The sequence below is a fragment of the Lactuca virosa genome, chromosome 8 (genome assembly GCF_052849685.1).
Source record: "Lactuca virosa cultivar CGN04683 chromosome 8, Lactuca_virosa_CGN04683_v6, whole genome shotgun sequence".
Classification (NCBI taxonomy): Eukaryota; Viridiplantae; Streptophyta; class Magnoliopsida; order Asterales; family Asteraceae; genus Lactuca; species Lactuca virosa.
In genome coordinates, this window is record NC_136433.1 from 99,393,848 (window position 1) to 99,409,813 (window position 15,966).

General features: G+C 37.7%; 1 protein-coding gene across 1 annotated transcript; it reads right to left on the reverse strand.

Moving 5' to 3' along the window:
• Positions 1–285: 285 nt before the first annotated feature.
• Positions 286–1,853, reverse strand: LOC145130675 (uncharacterized). The gene is made up of 4 exons (XM_079065446.1): positions 1,214–1,853; positions 1,001–1,104; positions 422–894; positions 286–343 (listed from the first exon to the last, which is right to left on the reverse strand). The coding sequence occupies exons 1-4, from the start codon at positions 1,851–1,853 to the stop codon at positions 286–288; spliced, it is 1,275 nt and encodes a 424-aa protein (XP_078921572.1).
• Positions 1,854–15,966: the final 14,113 nt, after the last annotated feature.

Consider the following 15,966-nt stretch of genomic DNA (forward strand, 5'->3'; position numbering starts at 1 on the left):
GTTTGGTCCATGGACTTTAATTTTGTAGTTACTACAGTTTGGTCCCTATACTTTAAAGTATAGTTATAGTCCCTGCACATAATTTGTTATTGTAGAAATGGTTGCTTGAAGTCACAATATATACCAATTTGACAATAAATGCAAATCCATGAAAGAAAACTATATCAAAAGATTTATTTATGTCACGTACTAACAAAAGAATCCATTAATTGAACCCTAATTAAGAACATTTGCAACTAAAGCTAACAAAATTGTTAAAAGGACCAACTAATTCTCAAGCTTTTTTCATATAGACCCCGAAACTCCTGAACCACCCTGCGATTTTGTATTGTTTCCACGTTTCCTAAAATGAATAAAAAAAATTATCTTCACTGTTAGTATTGTTGTTTTTTAATGAAAAAAAAAAAGAAATTTGAGTAACCTTTTGGATGTGGATGTTTCACTTTGATCGGAACTTTGAGATGCTGGATTTTTACATGTCTTTTCACGGTGTCCATACTCTCCACATCGCGGACATTTGTGTCTTTTTTTAGACTCATCTGATGATTTAATTCTGTTTTTTCTTGGTCGTCCAGGTGGGCGTTTGATAATAGGTGGATATATTTTCTCCCCATCTTTTTGTGTCCATTGATCCTGTCCGGGCATCGGAGCAATTTGAAAAGCATATGCAGCTTTAAACTTCTCTATAGTGAAATAGGGATCAACATATTTGTCCCGGTTAGCATCCCTTATAAAAGCAATAAAAGCCGCTGCATGTACACATGGTCGGCCCCGAACTTGCCACGCTCGACAACTACATTTTCTTTCATCTAAGTTGACCTCCCAACGTGTTCCCTTGTACTTCACTTCAGCTTGATTCTCACAACTTCTAGTAACTTCATATTCACCCAAGTTCTACATGAAAAATTAAAAATAGATATATTTTAGATATATATATGTATTATTGAAGTAAAAACTAAATTAAATATAATCATTCAACTGAATTATTTAACATGCTTACCTTAGCGATGTCATTGAGATGGTTTTTAGCAATAGGAACCAATGCGTCATTCCATGTATTTACCAAATTCCTTTTCTTATTAAACCGTTTCATAATTTTTTTCCCTAATTGCGTCAAGAAGATCAAGCACGGGTTTATAGCGCAATTTACCAATCCAAGAATTAAATGTTTCTGAAATATTATTAGTGATGTAATCACACTTGGAAGTAGTACCAAACTTGCTTCTACTCCATGTTTTTTTGTGGTTGGTATTTAGATATGCAATGGCATCTTCATTTTTATCACTAATTTCCTTCAACAATCTGTCATGCTTGGTAGAACGGTAGGTTTTGGCAGCAGCCCATAGTTTGGTGTTAAAGAAGTCGCCACGAAAGTGTTTCTTAAAGTTGCTATATAAGTGTCTTATACATTCTCTATGTTCCACATTAGGATAAACATTCACCATGGCTACTTCTAACCCTTTTTGCATGTCCGATGAGATAACAAGACCATTTGGTGTTCCAATTGCCTTTTTGAGTGAATCAAGAAACCATGTCCATGATTGTGTGTTTTCTGATTCAAGCACACAATATGCTATTGGAAAGATAGAATTGTTACCGTCAATACCAGTTGCTGCGGCTAGTACACCATTGAACTTTCCTTTTAAATGACAAGCATCAAGACCAATATACGGACGACAACCAGCAAGAAACCCTCTGGAACAAGATGCTAAACAAATAAAAAACCTTTTGAAAAGTTTCTTTCCACCAACTATGTCAAAGTCAATTTCAACAACGCTTCCTTCGTTCCTTTGTAATAGTTCTTCTTTAAATTCATCCATCTTCATGAAAGAGTCTTCCCACTTACCATACATGTCAGTATAAGCTTGCTCTTTCCCTCTAAAAACTTTTAGGTATGGTACATCAACATTTTAAGTTTTCATAATCCAATTTCTAAGCTCATATGGAGAGACATCCCCATCAGATTTCAACTTGTCAGTGACTACATTAGCAATCCATCATTGTGTAGCATGCTTATTGCCACCCTTGTTGCTGCGAGTGCAAGTATGTACTTCTACCATTTTCTTAACCTAAAAAAAAGAATTAAATAAACATAAATATATTTTTAATATGAAGCATGTTAAATATAACTTAAGATATACACTTACTTCAAAGGTAACTTCATCTTGTGTAATAGAAGCATGAATTCTCCACTTGCACTCTAGGTTTTCACACCTTGCTGTGAATCGTGTCGGGTTACTTTTCTGAATATAGTAGTTAAATTCATTTGTGACTGCAAAGTGGTTCAAAGCTCTCCTAAAGTCAACCACATTTTCAAATTTTGAGTCGACTTCCATGCTTGTACTATTCTTACTAAATGAGTAAACTTCATCATCATCATTCATTATACCGTCTTCATTATCAGAACTGAGATGACTGTGATAGCTTTCTTCACTAGGACAAAGGTCTGCATCATACTCATCGTGTGGTTCATCTCTATTGGCGCACAAATGGTTAGTATGGTTATTGGTGCCAAGGTTATTCTCTGTTGTCACATAAATGGTTACTTGTTTCTCGCTTCCATACATGCCAAGCATAGCCATGAACTTTTCATCAGAATCAAGCTCAATAAGGAATTTTTCTAGTGCATACTTGTCAACATAAAGAATAGAAAATTTTGGTTTGTTCTTTGATGAATAACGCTTTACCACTTCTTCATGTAGTTGACTTAACTTGTATAAAAATGTGTCTATGTGGATACATTTTTGAGAGCCAAAACAATATATTTGCCTACAACTATTCTTCGTCAGCCGAAAGTAACCCTCATATTTCAATTTTAACTTGAACGTGGATGTTGGTATACACCTGAAATTGAAAAATAATTAGAGAAACAATCATACAATTTAGCAAATGTTTAATTAAATTAAAATTAAGATATTCGCATAAACATACTCGATTAATGGAGACTTAGCCCTGCTCTCTAATATTGGTATTGATGTGTCATGAAGGGTAATATCTTCTGTTTGAGAATGATCTTCCGACATTGGTTTGTATCGCCTCTAAAATATAATTTTAAGTCGACGATAAGAAAAAAAAGATATAAAGGTATAACAACACGACTTCAAACATCAACATTTACACAACAACTACATCAAGTCTAGGAATTAACTTGCAACTCTTTTGTTCATATTCATGTAATACCACTTATGAGATAATAGTCAACTGTATTTCACATGGGTTCATTTTTTGTTTCCAAAGATCTAATATTATTCTTTTACTCAACAGGTTTATAAATTTGTGCATGAATAAATCAAACAACAACAACAGAATCCAAATTGAGGAAAGGGAATGGATTCACATTTTATTTACCTAATGCGTTTGTGTTTCCAAAATTTATAATATAGTGACTTTTTAATCCTCAAAACCGCAACAGAAGCTTTATTTTGAGTTGGACAATTTTTTCAATTTGTGCATGAACAAATCAAACAACAACAAAAAAATCAAAATTGAGGAAAAGGAATGGATTAGCATTTTATTTACCTGATGCGTATGTGTTTGCACGAAAACTAGGGAAGCATCGATAGGACCAACAACTGCGACTGATTGGAAGCAGAGAATGGTCGATGATCGGAAGTATCAGGCAGGGCTCGATCGTCGATCGTGATTTTGTGATAGATGGGGGAAAACGTGATCTGTTAGCAAGGGTAATATTGTCAATCCAATTTGTATTTTAATTATAATGATTTAATATTGTGAAAAACAATTATAAATAAAAAAAATTACCAAAATAATTGATTTGGGTATATATGATATTAAAAAACATTAGGAAGGGCAAATACGATATTTAGGTGTTTAGGAAGGGCATATACGAAATTCTCCATATATATATATATATATATATATATATATATATATATATATATATATATATATATATATATATATATATATATATATATATATATATATATATATATATATATATATATATATATATATGCTCAGGGAAATCTCCGGAAAAGTCCCAATATTTTACCCTAATTTACGAAAAAGTCCCGAACTAAAATTTGTTTACGAAAAAGTCTCAATTATCGGTAAAAATGACGATTTGGCCCTATTTCCCCGGTTTACCGGTTTCATTACTTACCCGGTTTTAATAAAGTCTCATTATTTTACCATAATTTACGAATAAGTCCCAAATTATGGTAAAATAATGAGACTTTAATAAAAATTATGGTAAAATAACGGGACTTTAATGAAACCGGATAATTATTGAAACCGATAAACCGGAAAAAATGGTCAAATCGTCATTTTTTCCGGTAATCGAGACTTTTTCATAAACCAATTTTAGTTTGGGACTTTTTCGTAAATTATGGTGAAATATTATGACTTTTCCGAAGATTTCCCTATATATATATATATATATATATATATATATATATATATATATATATATAATAATAATAATAATAATAATAATAAAAAGAAGGGTTTATGAACATACTATGACTTTTCTAGCAAAAATGGTTATAACCAAGTTATTACACCATTTTTGTGGGATATAAATCAAAATATGTTATTTTGGACATATGTTATGAAACTAGTTATAAATACCAAGGGTTTGGTTTTGCAAAAAGAAAACCTAAAAATCTATCATTCTATGTAAAAATTAGAATTTTCTAGCAAAAATGGTCATAACCAGGTTATGGTACAATTTTTGTGAGATTTGACTTAAAATATGTTGTTTTAAACATATAAGGATAGCTTGACTTAAACTTCACAAAAAGGTAAAAATAAATTTTACAAAGTTTATAATTCAATATTTACCGTTTGGTGACGTAAAAATGTCAAAAACTAGAAAATTGACTTTATCATACTAATAGTTCATATACTTGTGTTAGATATATAATATATGTTATTTATGAAAATATAAACATGTTAACTTATATATATATATATATATATATATATATATATATATATATATATATATATATATATATGTGTGTGTGTGTGTGTGTGTGTGTCTGTGTGTGTGTGTATAGGTACAACGAAACATTTATAATAAACTATAATAGGTATAGTTTATGGGTCGTTAACACAATTATAACATTTTGGGACAAGACGAATAATTATATAAAAGTATATAATTACTATGTAAAGTGATATTTACACTTACAGGGGTTTTCATTACACAAAACGTAAACTTGTTGAAACAATTATGTGAGACAAAGTCTTCATCGTACCTACCAAATTACACACTAAAGTCCTGAATTATAACCAGAAACTCGGTAAGAGAGCGTGATACTTGTGTATAGATCTATACGGGACTGACGATCCCGCACCTAAGCTGCTAGCTACAGCTAGACCGGCAGGTTTGGGGTGACAAATGTCTAACATTCTGACGCCTGAAGAACGTCGCAGCATGCCAACTTCGGTTTTAGCATGGTTATAATAACTCACATAGGAAATCAACGATACATTTAGTTTACGGGGTAACATGCGTTCAAATGGTTTTATATAAGAATAAAACTACGTAATACTATTTTAAGTATAGAAATATTTACACATTTTTGGTCTTAGGGTTTTAAGACTACAACTCATTTTAAAAAAATATTGGATTTTCTGGGAACAAATACTATCATTTTTACAAGGAGAGATTTACAGATTTTTATCCATACAAAACTCTTATGAACTCATCAACTTAATTGTTGACACTTTTCAAAACTATTTGTATTCTCAGAAAATCGTTAAACAGGTAGTCACAAGGCTTTTGAGGATGGGACGTTACGGCGTCGTACTATTCATTTTTGTCATCATAATGTAATTGGTTTTGAAACATACAATGCTTGGAAACAATGTAACATTCTCAATTATATTTATGATGGTTGTGTTTGCTTTGATCACTATTGTACATTATGTTGTGATATTGTTCATGAAGTCATCCACCCGCAGACGTTTCCGCCATCTTGGTTTTGGGGTGTAACATACCTCCCTTCAGATATATTGGACATGTATGCTTGCTGGGTCCTTTTTCTTCTTATGGAAACAAATAACCTATTAGAATCTGTCTTAGAATAAGCCATCATTTTCTCCTTGGTATTTGGCGCCAAAATTAGTTATATAAAATCTAATTGCCTTTTACACATGGGCAATTGGCCTTCTTCTTCTTGACACTTCCATTATGTAACGTCCCATTTTCACAACCAAAAATTTTCATTTTATTGAAGTAAATCTTCCAAATTATAACTTCGTTATAGAGAAAACCATTTATTCCAAGTACATTCATAAAAATAAGAGTAATACTAAAGCGCGAGAATCTTCATTTTTGCTGATTAATGTGTACAATCACGCCTCCGCCTTCCCATGATGACTGATGATACCTGAAACAATAAACAATTGGGTAAGCACAAAGCTCGGTGAGTTTCCCCCAAAATACCCCATACGATAAACATACAAGCATGCATCGGGTCCACTCAGCCATCGGGCTGGAATATCCAGGGTTTGTTGGCCTACCGCCTCAACCCAACCGCTCTACCAGAGCCTCAGTGCCTACGGCTTACAGTCGGCCCGCACCGGGTATCTTAGCCTACAACACAAAGCATGACCGCCTCAACCCACTACTACCATATGTCGACATATAAACAATCAAGGATCAAGTAGGCACATAATACAGGCAGCCATCAATCATACAACTCATTGCCGCCTACTAGTCCCCTCACATCATACAATCATGCTACCAGCTAACCTCCATATAATGCGTAACCATAAGTAACCAGAGGTGAGATGGCCATTAAGACATTCCTAATGGATAAATTTGGAAACTTTATCCATTAAGACATTGGAACGAATCAGATCTGAGCTTTGGATCTCTTGAAATCATAAGAAAATAGATTAAGCTCGTTTGAGTTGTTCGGACCAGTCCCCACGGAGTTGCCTTAGACTACCACGACGTGACGACTAGGGGATTAGCAACTATTTTAGCATTTTGAGCCCACGATGTGGCCAAGGAAGGCCACAACATGTAGGGTTGCTGATTGGCAATTTTGACTTTGACCCTGACCATTGACTTTTTGACCCGTTTGACTTTTGGTCAAACTTTAGTTGAATTGAGCATTTAGCTAAGGATTTGTTTCGGTTTGGCGTTAGGAAGCTTGGGTTGGATGTTTTGTTGTTGAGGTAGCTATTGGGGTTCTGTTGAATAGTTTAGGTGAGTTCCTTCAGTGTACTCGTAGGTCGAAGGCACCAATGTCGACCCACTGGATTATGTTTGTAGTATGATGGTTGTCTTTGTGACACCTACCGTTATGTTTGTATGTGTTTGTTGTCTTTGTGACTCTGGTTGATATGATTGTATGCTTAGCTGTAGGGGTGAAATAGACCTAATACCGGTAGAAAGAGACCGAAGGGGGTGAAATAGACCCAATACCATTTGAAAGAGACCGAATGGGGTGAAATAGACCCAATATCGGTTGAAAGAGACCGAATACGGTGAAATCATGGTTGCGGAAATCGAGATTAATCGTGTGTAACACCCATAAAATTCAAGCCAATTTAAAACTTTTTAAAACATTTAAAACCATTAAATTATTACAATTTGTTTTCAAAATAGTTTAAACATCATAGTATCCCCATAATCAAATCATGAAAATATAAAGGAGGTGCACGATCACGCCTTCGCCTTCCCGCGATCATCAGCAGTACCTGAAACATAATCAACAACTGTAAGCCCGAAGCTTAGTGAGTTTCCCCCAAAATACCAACACCATACAGATATAATTGTATTGTATAAATAAACATATCATGCATAATGAGCCATTAGTCTGACTGGACCGTCTCGCAGGGCCATCAGTCTATCTGGACCGCTCTCCGAGCCATCGGCATGTCTGGACCGCCTCTCAAGGCCTTCAGCCTATCTGGACCGCTCGTCGGGCCTTCAACCTGACTAGTATGCCCTAACCGGGTATGCAGTCTATCCAGTTGTAACACCGTAAATTTTCAAACAAAATTTTCATTTTAAAATCGCATACTTTTCATAACATAGCGTATAAAGATCTCATTTATTCAATTTACAAACACAACTCCATTAATAATCTAGGATCCTCAAACATAACTCTTTCTCTGGTGTGTACAACCAAGCCGGTGCCTTCCCGTGATCCTGATAAAAAACCTGAAACACATAACACATAACACGGTAAGCACGAAGCTTAGTGAGTTCCCCAAAATACCACATACAACATATTAGCCACTCGAGGCTATAACTCTGTAAGACCTTCCGATCAATGTGTCTCAGTGGGACCTTCCGGTCCCACAATCCTGGTAGACCTTCCGGTCCTACCCATGATGACCTTCCGGTCCTAACTCTGTAGACCTTTCGGTACTACTCTGTTGACCTTCCGGTCCAAAATCTGTTGACCTTCCAGTCAAAACTCTGCAAGCTCAGGACATAGCATATACGTATCACATAGATAGCATACATCAAACTCTGTTGACCTTCCGGTCCAAACTCTACAAGCTCAGGACATAGCATATACATATCACATAGATAACATACATCTCATAACCCTTATAACCACATAAGACCTTCCGGTCACACATAATTACCACTATAGGTAAAGTATAGTGAGAAGACTCACCTCGAATGATGTCTAGTAAACTCTCGTGCTCGATATCCTCGATCTAGCCTCCGTCTAGCACAATGATAATAATTCTAATCAATAATATCTTTACATCCTCTTCTCTAGAGAATGGGTAGAAGACCATCCTACCCCCCCCCCCCCTTGACCCTCTTAATCAGTTTGACCAAACCCTAAGATCAACTGAAGTCAACTCCAGTCATCGGTCCAATTTTGACCAGACTCGCCGAGTCCACTTATTTCCTCAAAAGTCTCGTGAAATTCCAGCTCAGCTCGTCGAGTTGATCCCTAACTCGTCGAGCTATCGCATGATTCAGCTCTTCGGGACAAACCCTAACCAACTCGTCGAGTCGGCTCATTGACTCGACGAGTTCATTCGGAACAAATGTTCATTCAGACGATTCCAATCAGATGTATTACTCCAAACACTAGATCTATCTACTCAAGGCTCAACAATCACGTAAAGCTTCGATCTTTACGTTCATACATGAGGTTATTGCTCCAAAATGCTAATACATGCCTTTCATGAATGATTAAGCCCAAAAACCCTCATATGGATGAATAAAGTTGGGCATCTAAACTCTAAGGACCTCACAAGGTCCAGATCTGAGGTCTAGACTTCTGGATAACACATGCTACTCAAAAACCCAACCAAAATGACAAAAGCCCTAAATTTTCATAGATATGAGATCCAACTAAATAGATGAGAAAGGTGTGAGCTTTTTACCTTCCAGAGAAGCTCTTTGAGAAGAAATGCTAGATCCCACAACCTCATCCCACTCCTTGCTTGAAGCTCACTCCTCTTCTTCCAAAAAAGGTCCATCAAAACACTTGATACAAGCTCAAGGACTCTCTCTTAGCTTCCATGGCCGCCTAGGGTTTCACACGGGAGAGTTGATCAGAAGATGAGCCGCAAAAGAGGCTATAAGTACCTTTAAATAGGTCACAAACCCGGACAATTAGGGTTTCTCTGTCCATCACCTACTCGGCGAGTCCCTCCTCTGACTCGTCGAGTACACTCATTAAATCCACGCGAGCAACTCGACTCGACTCGGCGAGTTGGTCCCTCAACTCGTCGAGTCCCTCCTTAAATCTCAAGATTAACATACATAATAATGTCCTTGAAAATCTGGATGTTACACCAGTCCGCCCTGGGTATCTTGACCTATAGCACAAAGCAGGACCTGCCTCAACCCAATCCCCCAAACCAACAATCATGTGCACATAAATATCATACGCTAGCTAGCAAATATAGATAGTCATACAGATCTAATAGATCACTAACATGACAACCATCCTATAGCCAGGATACCGATCTAACCGATCACTAACATAGCAACCATCCTATAACCAGGATACCGATCTAACAGATCACTAACATAGCATAATCCTATAACCAAGATACAGATCTAACATATCACTAACATAACAACCATCCTATAACCAGTATACAAATCATAAAGGGTCGACCTTGGTGCCTTAGATCCTATTGATATAGTGAGAAGAACTCACCTCACAATGTTGAACTGTAGTGATAAGATCCAACTCCCGAATCACCGCCACGAACTCAACCACCTATAACCACCATGGACCAAGTCCATCAGAATCCCAAATTACCAAAATACCCTCAAAAGTCCAACTGGTCAACCCTTGGTCAAAGTCAAAGTCAACGGTCAAAGTCAACAATCTATGTTGACCAACTCGTCGAGTGCAACTAGCAACTCATCGAGTTCCTTAAGAACTCAGGAAATCATAAAAACCCTATTTGACTCGCCGAGTTTCCAACCAACTCGTCGAGTCCAAGCGTGTCCAAATGTCGGGGAAAACCCTAACTGACTCGTTGAGTCCTCTTACTGACTCGTCGAGTTCATACAGAACCAATACATGCAATCTTCATCCGACTCGTCGAGTCGGCTATGCTACTCGTCGAGTCCCTTCAGTCCATTTCTCATTCAGAAGTTTTTAAGCCATCCCAAAGCTCTATATTGTAGATCTAACCTCCTAGGGCATGGTTTTCACGCAAAGTTGCAAACTTTACGTACATGCATGGTCCTAAATGCCAAAACCAAGCTAAGGAAAAGGTTTAACCCAAAGGGAAGGGCCAATGCTTGCTAAATCTGATAACTTTATGACTATAGGGACCAAGAGGAGTCCAGATCTGAAGTTACAACTTCAGATCATGCCCAATATCCGAAATGGCTCACAAATATGATATAAATGGCCCTAAGCCTTTGCATGAAGAGATCTAGCTAAAGATAAGTCAAGGTAACGACTTGTTACCTTCAAAATGATGCCAAGATGAAGTAGAGTCAGATCCACAAGCTTCCCTTTGCTCCAAGCTCCTTAGACTTCAAGCCTTCTTCACAAAATGCACCAAAATCACTCTTTAGATCTCACAAACACTCAAGACCAAGGTCTAAGCTGATTAGGGTTTTCTCTGGCTGTCAATAGGTGGTAAGGGGGCTGGAGGGAAGGACTTAAGGTCCTTTAAATAGGGTGAAAACCCTAAAAATTAGGGTTTCCATGCACAGACTCTACTCGTCGAGTCGGGGTCCTCCGACTCGTCGAGTAGAAATCCTAATCCACACGGCCAGCTAGGTTCGTCACGACGAGTTGGGGCCTCCAACTCATCGAGTTCCCTCAGTAAAATGAACATTAAGCTTTCGAAAATTATACCTGGGAGTCGGGGTGTTACATCGTGGATTAATCGTTTGACGTTCTCCAACCAACTAGGATTAGTGTGTTTGATGGAAATTAATGATTAATCGAGTTTGGTGGGATTAATCGGTCAACAAAAGTAAAAAAAAAAATCAAAAAGTTAATTTTTATTTTTACTCCAGAATTTTCAAATTTTCAAAATTTCAACTATTATACCAAAATGTTCATATTTTTGTATTTTCAAACTTTCAAATTACAAATTCTCTAATTTTCTAATTTTGGAAGGACTTATTTTTTCTTAAAATATATTACTCTTTGATTAAGTTTAATATTTTATTAATAATCTATGGTCCCCGATTAATCCCCGCCAATACCGATTAATCCTTTAACACCAGTCGACCGTCGAGCTATCGTCGAACGATTTTTACAATCTTGGGTGAAATAAACCCAATACCGGTTGAAAGAGACCCAATTATGTTTTGACTGTTATGTATGTATAGTATGGGGTATTTTGGGGAAACTCACTAAGTGGTGTGCTTGCAGTTTTATGTTTATGGTTTCAAGTACTTCCAGTTCGAAAGGGAAGGGTCCGACATGATCGCACCACATCCACCGACATTCCGCGTTTTATGAGATGATTTGTACTCTGATAACTATTTTATACATTATCACGTTTTGATGGGTTTTGAAATGACTGAATAATGTTTTTATTGGCTTTTAAAATGAAATTTTTTACTTAGTAAATTTTGGGATGTTACAAATGATAAGTTTAAAACAATATGATCATAACTAGGAGGCAAGGAGTTGAACCTCTGAATTTGCTCCACGTACCTTTGCATTTTTTATATGTGAGCACAAACCGATTCTCATTCCTTAAGCTTGCATGCCATAAGAGATTTGACCACTTCGTAGCACTCTTGTCTCGACTTCTTGTGGAACTTTCCAGCAAGGTCAAGACTCATCTCATATGGACAATAATCCTCATAGAACTTGTCCATATCAAATGCCATAGTGACCACCATGATGCAAGCAACCTTCGTGGCGTCATTAGAATGTTTGTTGTAGGAAGCAATTTCCTTATGAGTAGCGGTGGAATAATCGATTTCAACAAAAGGATTTTCGAGGACATATTCTTTGCCCTTGTATCGAATAGTCATTTTCAAATTTCTCATCCAGTCCATGTATTTGGGACCAGTGAGCTTCTCTTTTGACAAAATCGAGAATACGAAGAAGTTTGAGTTAGAGGGGCCGGTTTGAGTAGTTGCGAGTTCACCGTTTCCAGAAATCTATATAAAGAGACATAATTTTTAGTTAGCGATATAAATCCTTAATATTTTAACCCAAAATAAATATTTAAGGCTAGGATCCAAAAATACAATTCACAACAAAGAAAAGGGATGTCGTAATCTAATTGAAATTTACAAATTCACCATTTTCAATCTAACATGAAAGTAATAGATCTTTTGAGATTCATTGAATCTTATCAATGACATGTTTAATATCAGATTATGCTCTTCCATTTGTGACTGGGATGTCGATGATCACAAATAAGATGTGAATAACCATGCAAACCCGCTTGACAACATCGATGTCATTTATCGTCTCAAATTAATGTGTTTGTAAACTACACACTCTCCACTAACAATGATAATTTTTGATTTGTCCATCACTCATATTTATAGTCCCAATTTAGTGTGTCGGTTAACCACGCATGCTCCACTAACGACATATAAAAGAGTTATGTGTGTTTTCATGGATTAACATACATTTCATATTTTATATTAAAGTAACTAGAGTTGGGATTTTTATAAAAAGTTATAGTAATTTAATAGCATAATACTTGTAAGAGGTTATGTCATATCAAATCGTTCGGCTAACGACCCTCCACCACGCAAGGGAGCAGTGGGTGAGAATAGACACTCATTAAAATTTAAACAGTCATTTTATAGGTCGTTTCCTTATACCCTCCATTATAGCATGAGTTCGTGAAAGAGGCCTACTATTGATTGGTTGACTTATCTTATACATTTAGTACATTAAACGTTTAATCACATATAGTATAAGGTGTATTTTAATTATTTTCAAAATACAAGGTTCAAACATTAATTATCTAAATTATCAAATAACTAATTAATCAATTTAAACCTAAAATGTAACATCCCAAAAATACAGTCTAAAAATTTCGTTTTAATTTAATAATAAAACCATAGTCATCAAACATCATATGAAAATCATAAACAGTGTATCTCAAAATATCGTAACAATTGTCAAAATATCAGAGTATAAACATCCCAGGCTGAACAAATGGTGTGTGCACTGCAATCCTCCCGAGCTCCTCTTTTGAAAATTGAGTACCTGAAACCAAAACTGAAACTGTAAGCACGAAGCTTAGTGAGCTCCCCCAAACTACCACATACCATACAATAACATATAAATACATATTGGGCCTTGCCCACTGCCTCGGACCGAAGTCCGGAAACTGCATCGGACCGAAGTCCGGAACTAACCAGGGCCTTGCCCTCTGCATCGGACCGAAGTCCGGAAACTGACTGAACATAGCATAGCATAATCATAACTATTATCATAAACACATATACTGCATACTGCATCGGACCGAAGTCCGGAACACATAACACAAAGACATGCTTGAATCACAAAGACATCAAGCACACTGAACTACTGCATCAGACCGAAGTCCGGAACTACTGCTAACTAAACGGGCCGACATTGTGGCCGTAGACTCGTCCCTAATGAAAGGAAACTCACCTGTACTGCTGAACTATGCTGATAATCCTCTGGCTGCTAATCGACTATTCTCAGAAGCGCTGCTCTCCTAGCTCACCGAGCTACCAACACCAAATAATAGAACTTAGCCTAAACTGTCCTCCAGAGGTCAACTAAGTCAACTCTGGTCAAGGTCCTGGTCAAAGTCAACCTTCCAGTTGACTCGACTCGCCGAGTTGTTCCACCAACTCGCCGAGTCCATGCTCCTCAAATCCCAAACAACCCCGACTCCACTCGTCGAGTCTAGCGAGAGCTCGACGAGTTCTCCTTCATCTAACACTTCGGGACTATCTTCAACCGACTCGCCGAGTCCATGAACTGACTCGCCGAGTCCTCCTTGTGACAACTATATTCTGTCTCTTTCATTCTATTCCAACACTTCCAACTCATAGATCTGGACTCCTTATGCTAGCATTGCACGTAAAGTTGCTGACTTTACGTGCATGCAAGGGGTTATGAGGCTAGAACACCAAATCCAAGCTATAATGGAGGTCTAATCCATGAAAGGAAACCATAGCTGAGAAAAGCTTCTTCCCCAGAGCTCCTAAGGCTCAAAGATGCTCCGATCTAGTCTCTATTCGTCCTCAAAGGCTCAATACTCGGTTTGGCCTTGGGAAGTCTCATAAAAGGGACATGAAGAGATCTAAGTAACCATAGATCAAGGTAAGAGCTTGATTACCAGAAAGTGATGAGGAAGAGGGACTCCTTCTGGATCTACAATCACTCCTTAGCTCTTCCAACTCCTTATTCTTCTTCTTCTAGACTTCAAATCACTCAAGAACACAATAATAGCTCACACTTTCATGGAGGACACTAGGGTTCGCTCTGGACAGTGGGGGCTGTAAATGAAGCCCTATAAATGGGAATGAGATGCTTAAATAGGGTGCCAAGTCCCGAAATTAGGGTTTCCCAACCCAGACCAGACTCGCCAAGTCAGTCTCCCCGACTCGCCGAGTCGGTCACTTAATCCGCGACACGGGTCACGCTCCGACTCGTCGAGTTCCTCCTTGGACTCAACGAGTTGACTCCTTTGACTTAGAGCTTTTCTTTCCTTTCCTGATCCTCCTGATTTTGGGTGTTACAACTCTCCCCCACTTAAACTAGACTTCGTCCTCGAAGTCCGCTACGGCCAACTGTCCTGCAATCCGTTCGCATCACCCTTGCCTGATGAGTATAACTCCGGTCGACCACTTCCTTGGACCTTCCGCCCGGTCACTCATAATGAAATTAGTTCTTGCAGCTAATCACCTTGAGTGCACTCTAATTCTCAACAATCCTGAGAACACAACTTACCCAACTGACCATCCATCTGGTACTCCCCGGGTACTTATGATGAACATCCTAGGGACTCACCCTCTTTTCCTTTAGCGTTTTTTGGCTTCCCCAAGGCAACTCTCCATAACTAACCATCTCCACTGCCAATGCGAAGAACATTCCTTTCACGCTATCCATTACTCCAGCCATGTAAATTAGATTTCATCCTCGAAATCATTCCTTATCATTCCTTACCATTCCTTACATGCTGACTACTCCAGGTTCCCACTAGAACAACAGAATTCACAGATCCACTTATCCCTGCGATCCACTTATACTTGGCCATAACTCAGATAATCGTGCTATGAGTGACTTGCCACTCCCCAAGCTATCCATGAAAATCCAAAATACCATTACCGCTGGAGACCCAACACTGTCTGAAACACAGATCTGCCTGGAACACTGAACTGCCTGATCACTGAACTGCCTGAACACTGAACTGCCTAAACATTGAACTGCCTGAAACACTGAACTGCCTGAAACACTGAACTGCCTGAACACTGAACTGCCTGAAACACTGAACTGCCTGAAGCACTGAACTGCCTGAAACACTGAACTGCCTGAAGCACTGAACTGCCTGAAACACTGAACTGCC

What these genes read in the sequence shown, in the direction of transcription:
- LOC145130675 (XM_079065446.1), bottom strand. Translation starts at nt 1,853, where the DNA reads ATGTATGGTAAGTGGGAAGACTCTTTCATGAAGATGGATGAATTTAAA. An exon ending in ATCTCAATGACATCGCTAAG is followed by an intron (nt 895 to 1,000) that starts GTAAGCATGTTA and finishes TTTTTCATGTAG; the next exon opens with AACTTGGGTGAATATGAAGT. An exon ending in GAAACATCCACATCCAAAAG is followed by an intron (nt 344 to 421) that starts GTTACTCAAATT and finishes TATTCATTTTAG; the next exon opens with GAAACGTGGAAACAATACAA.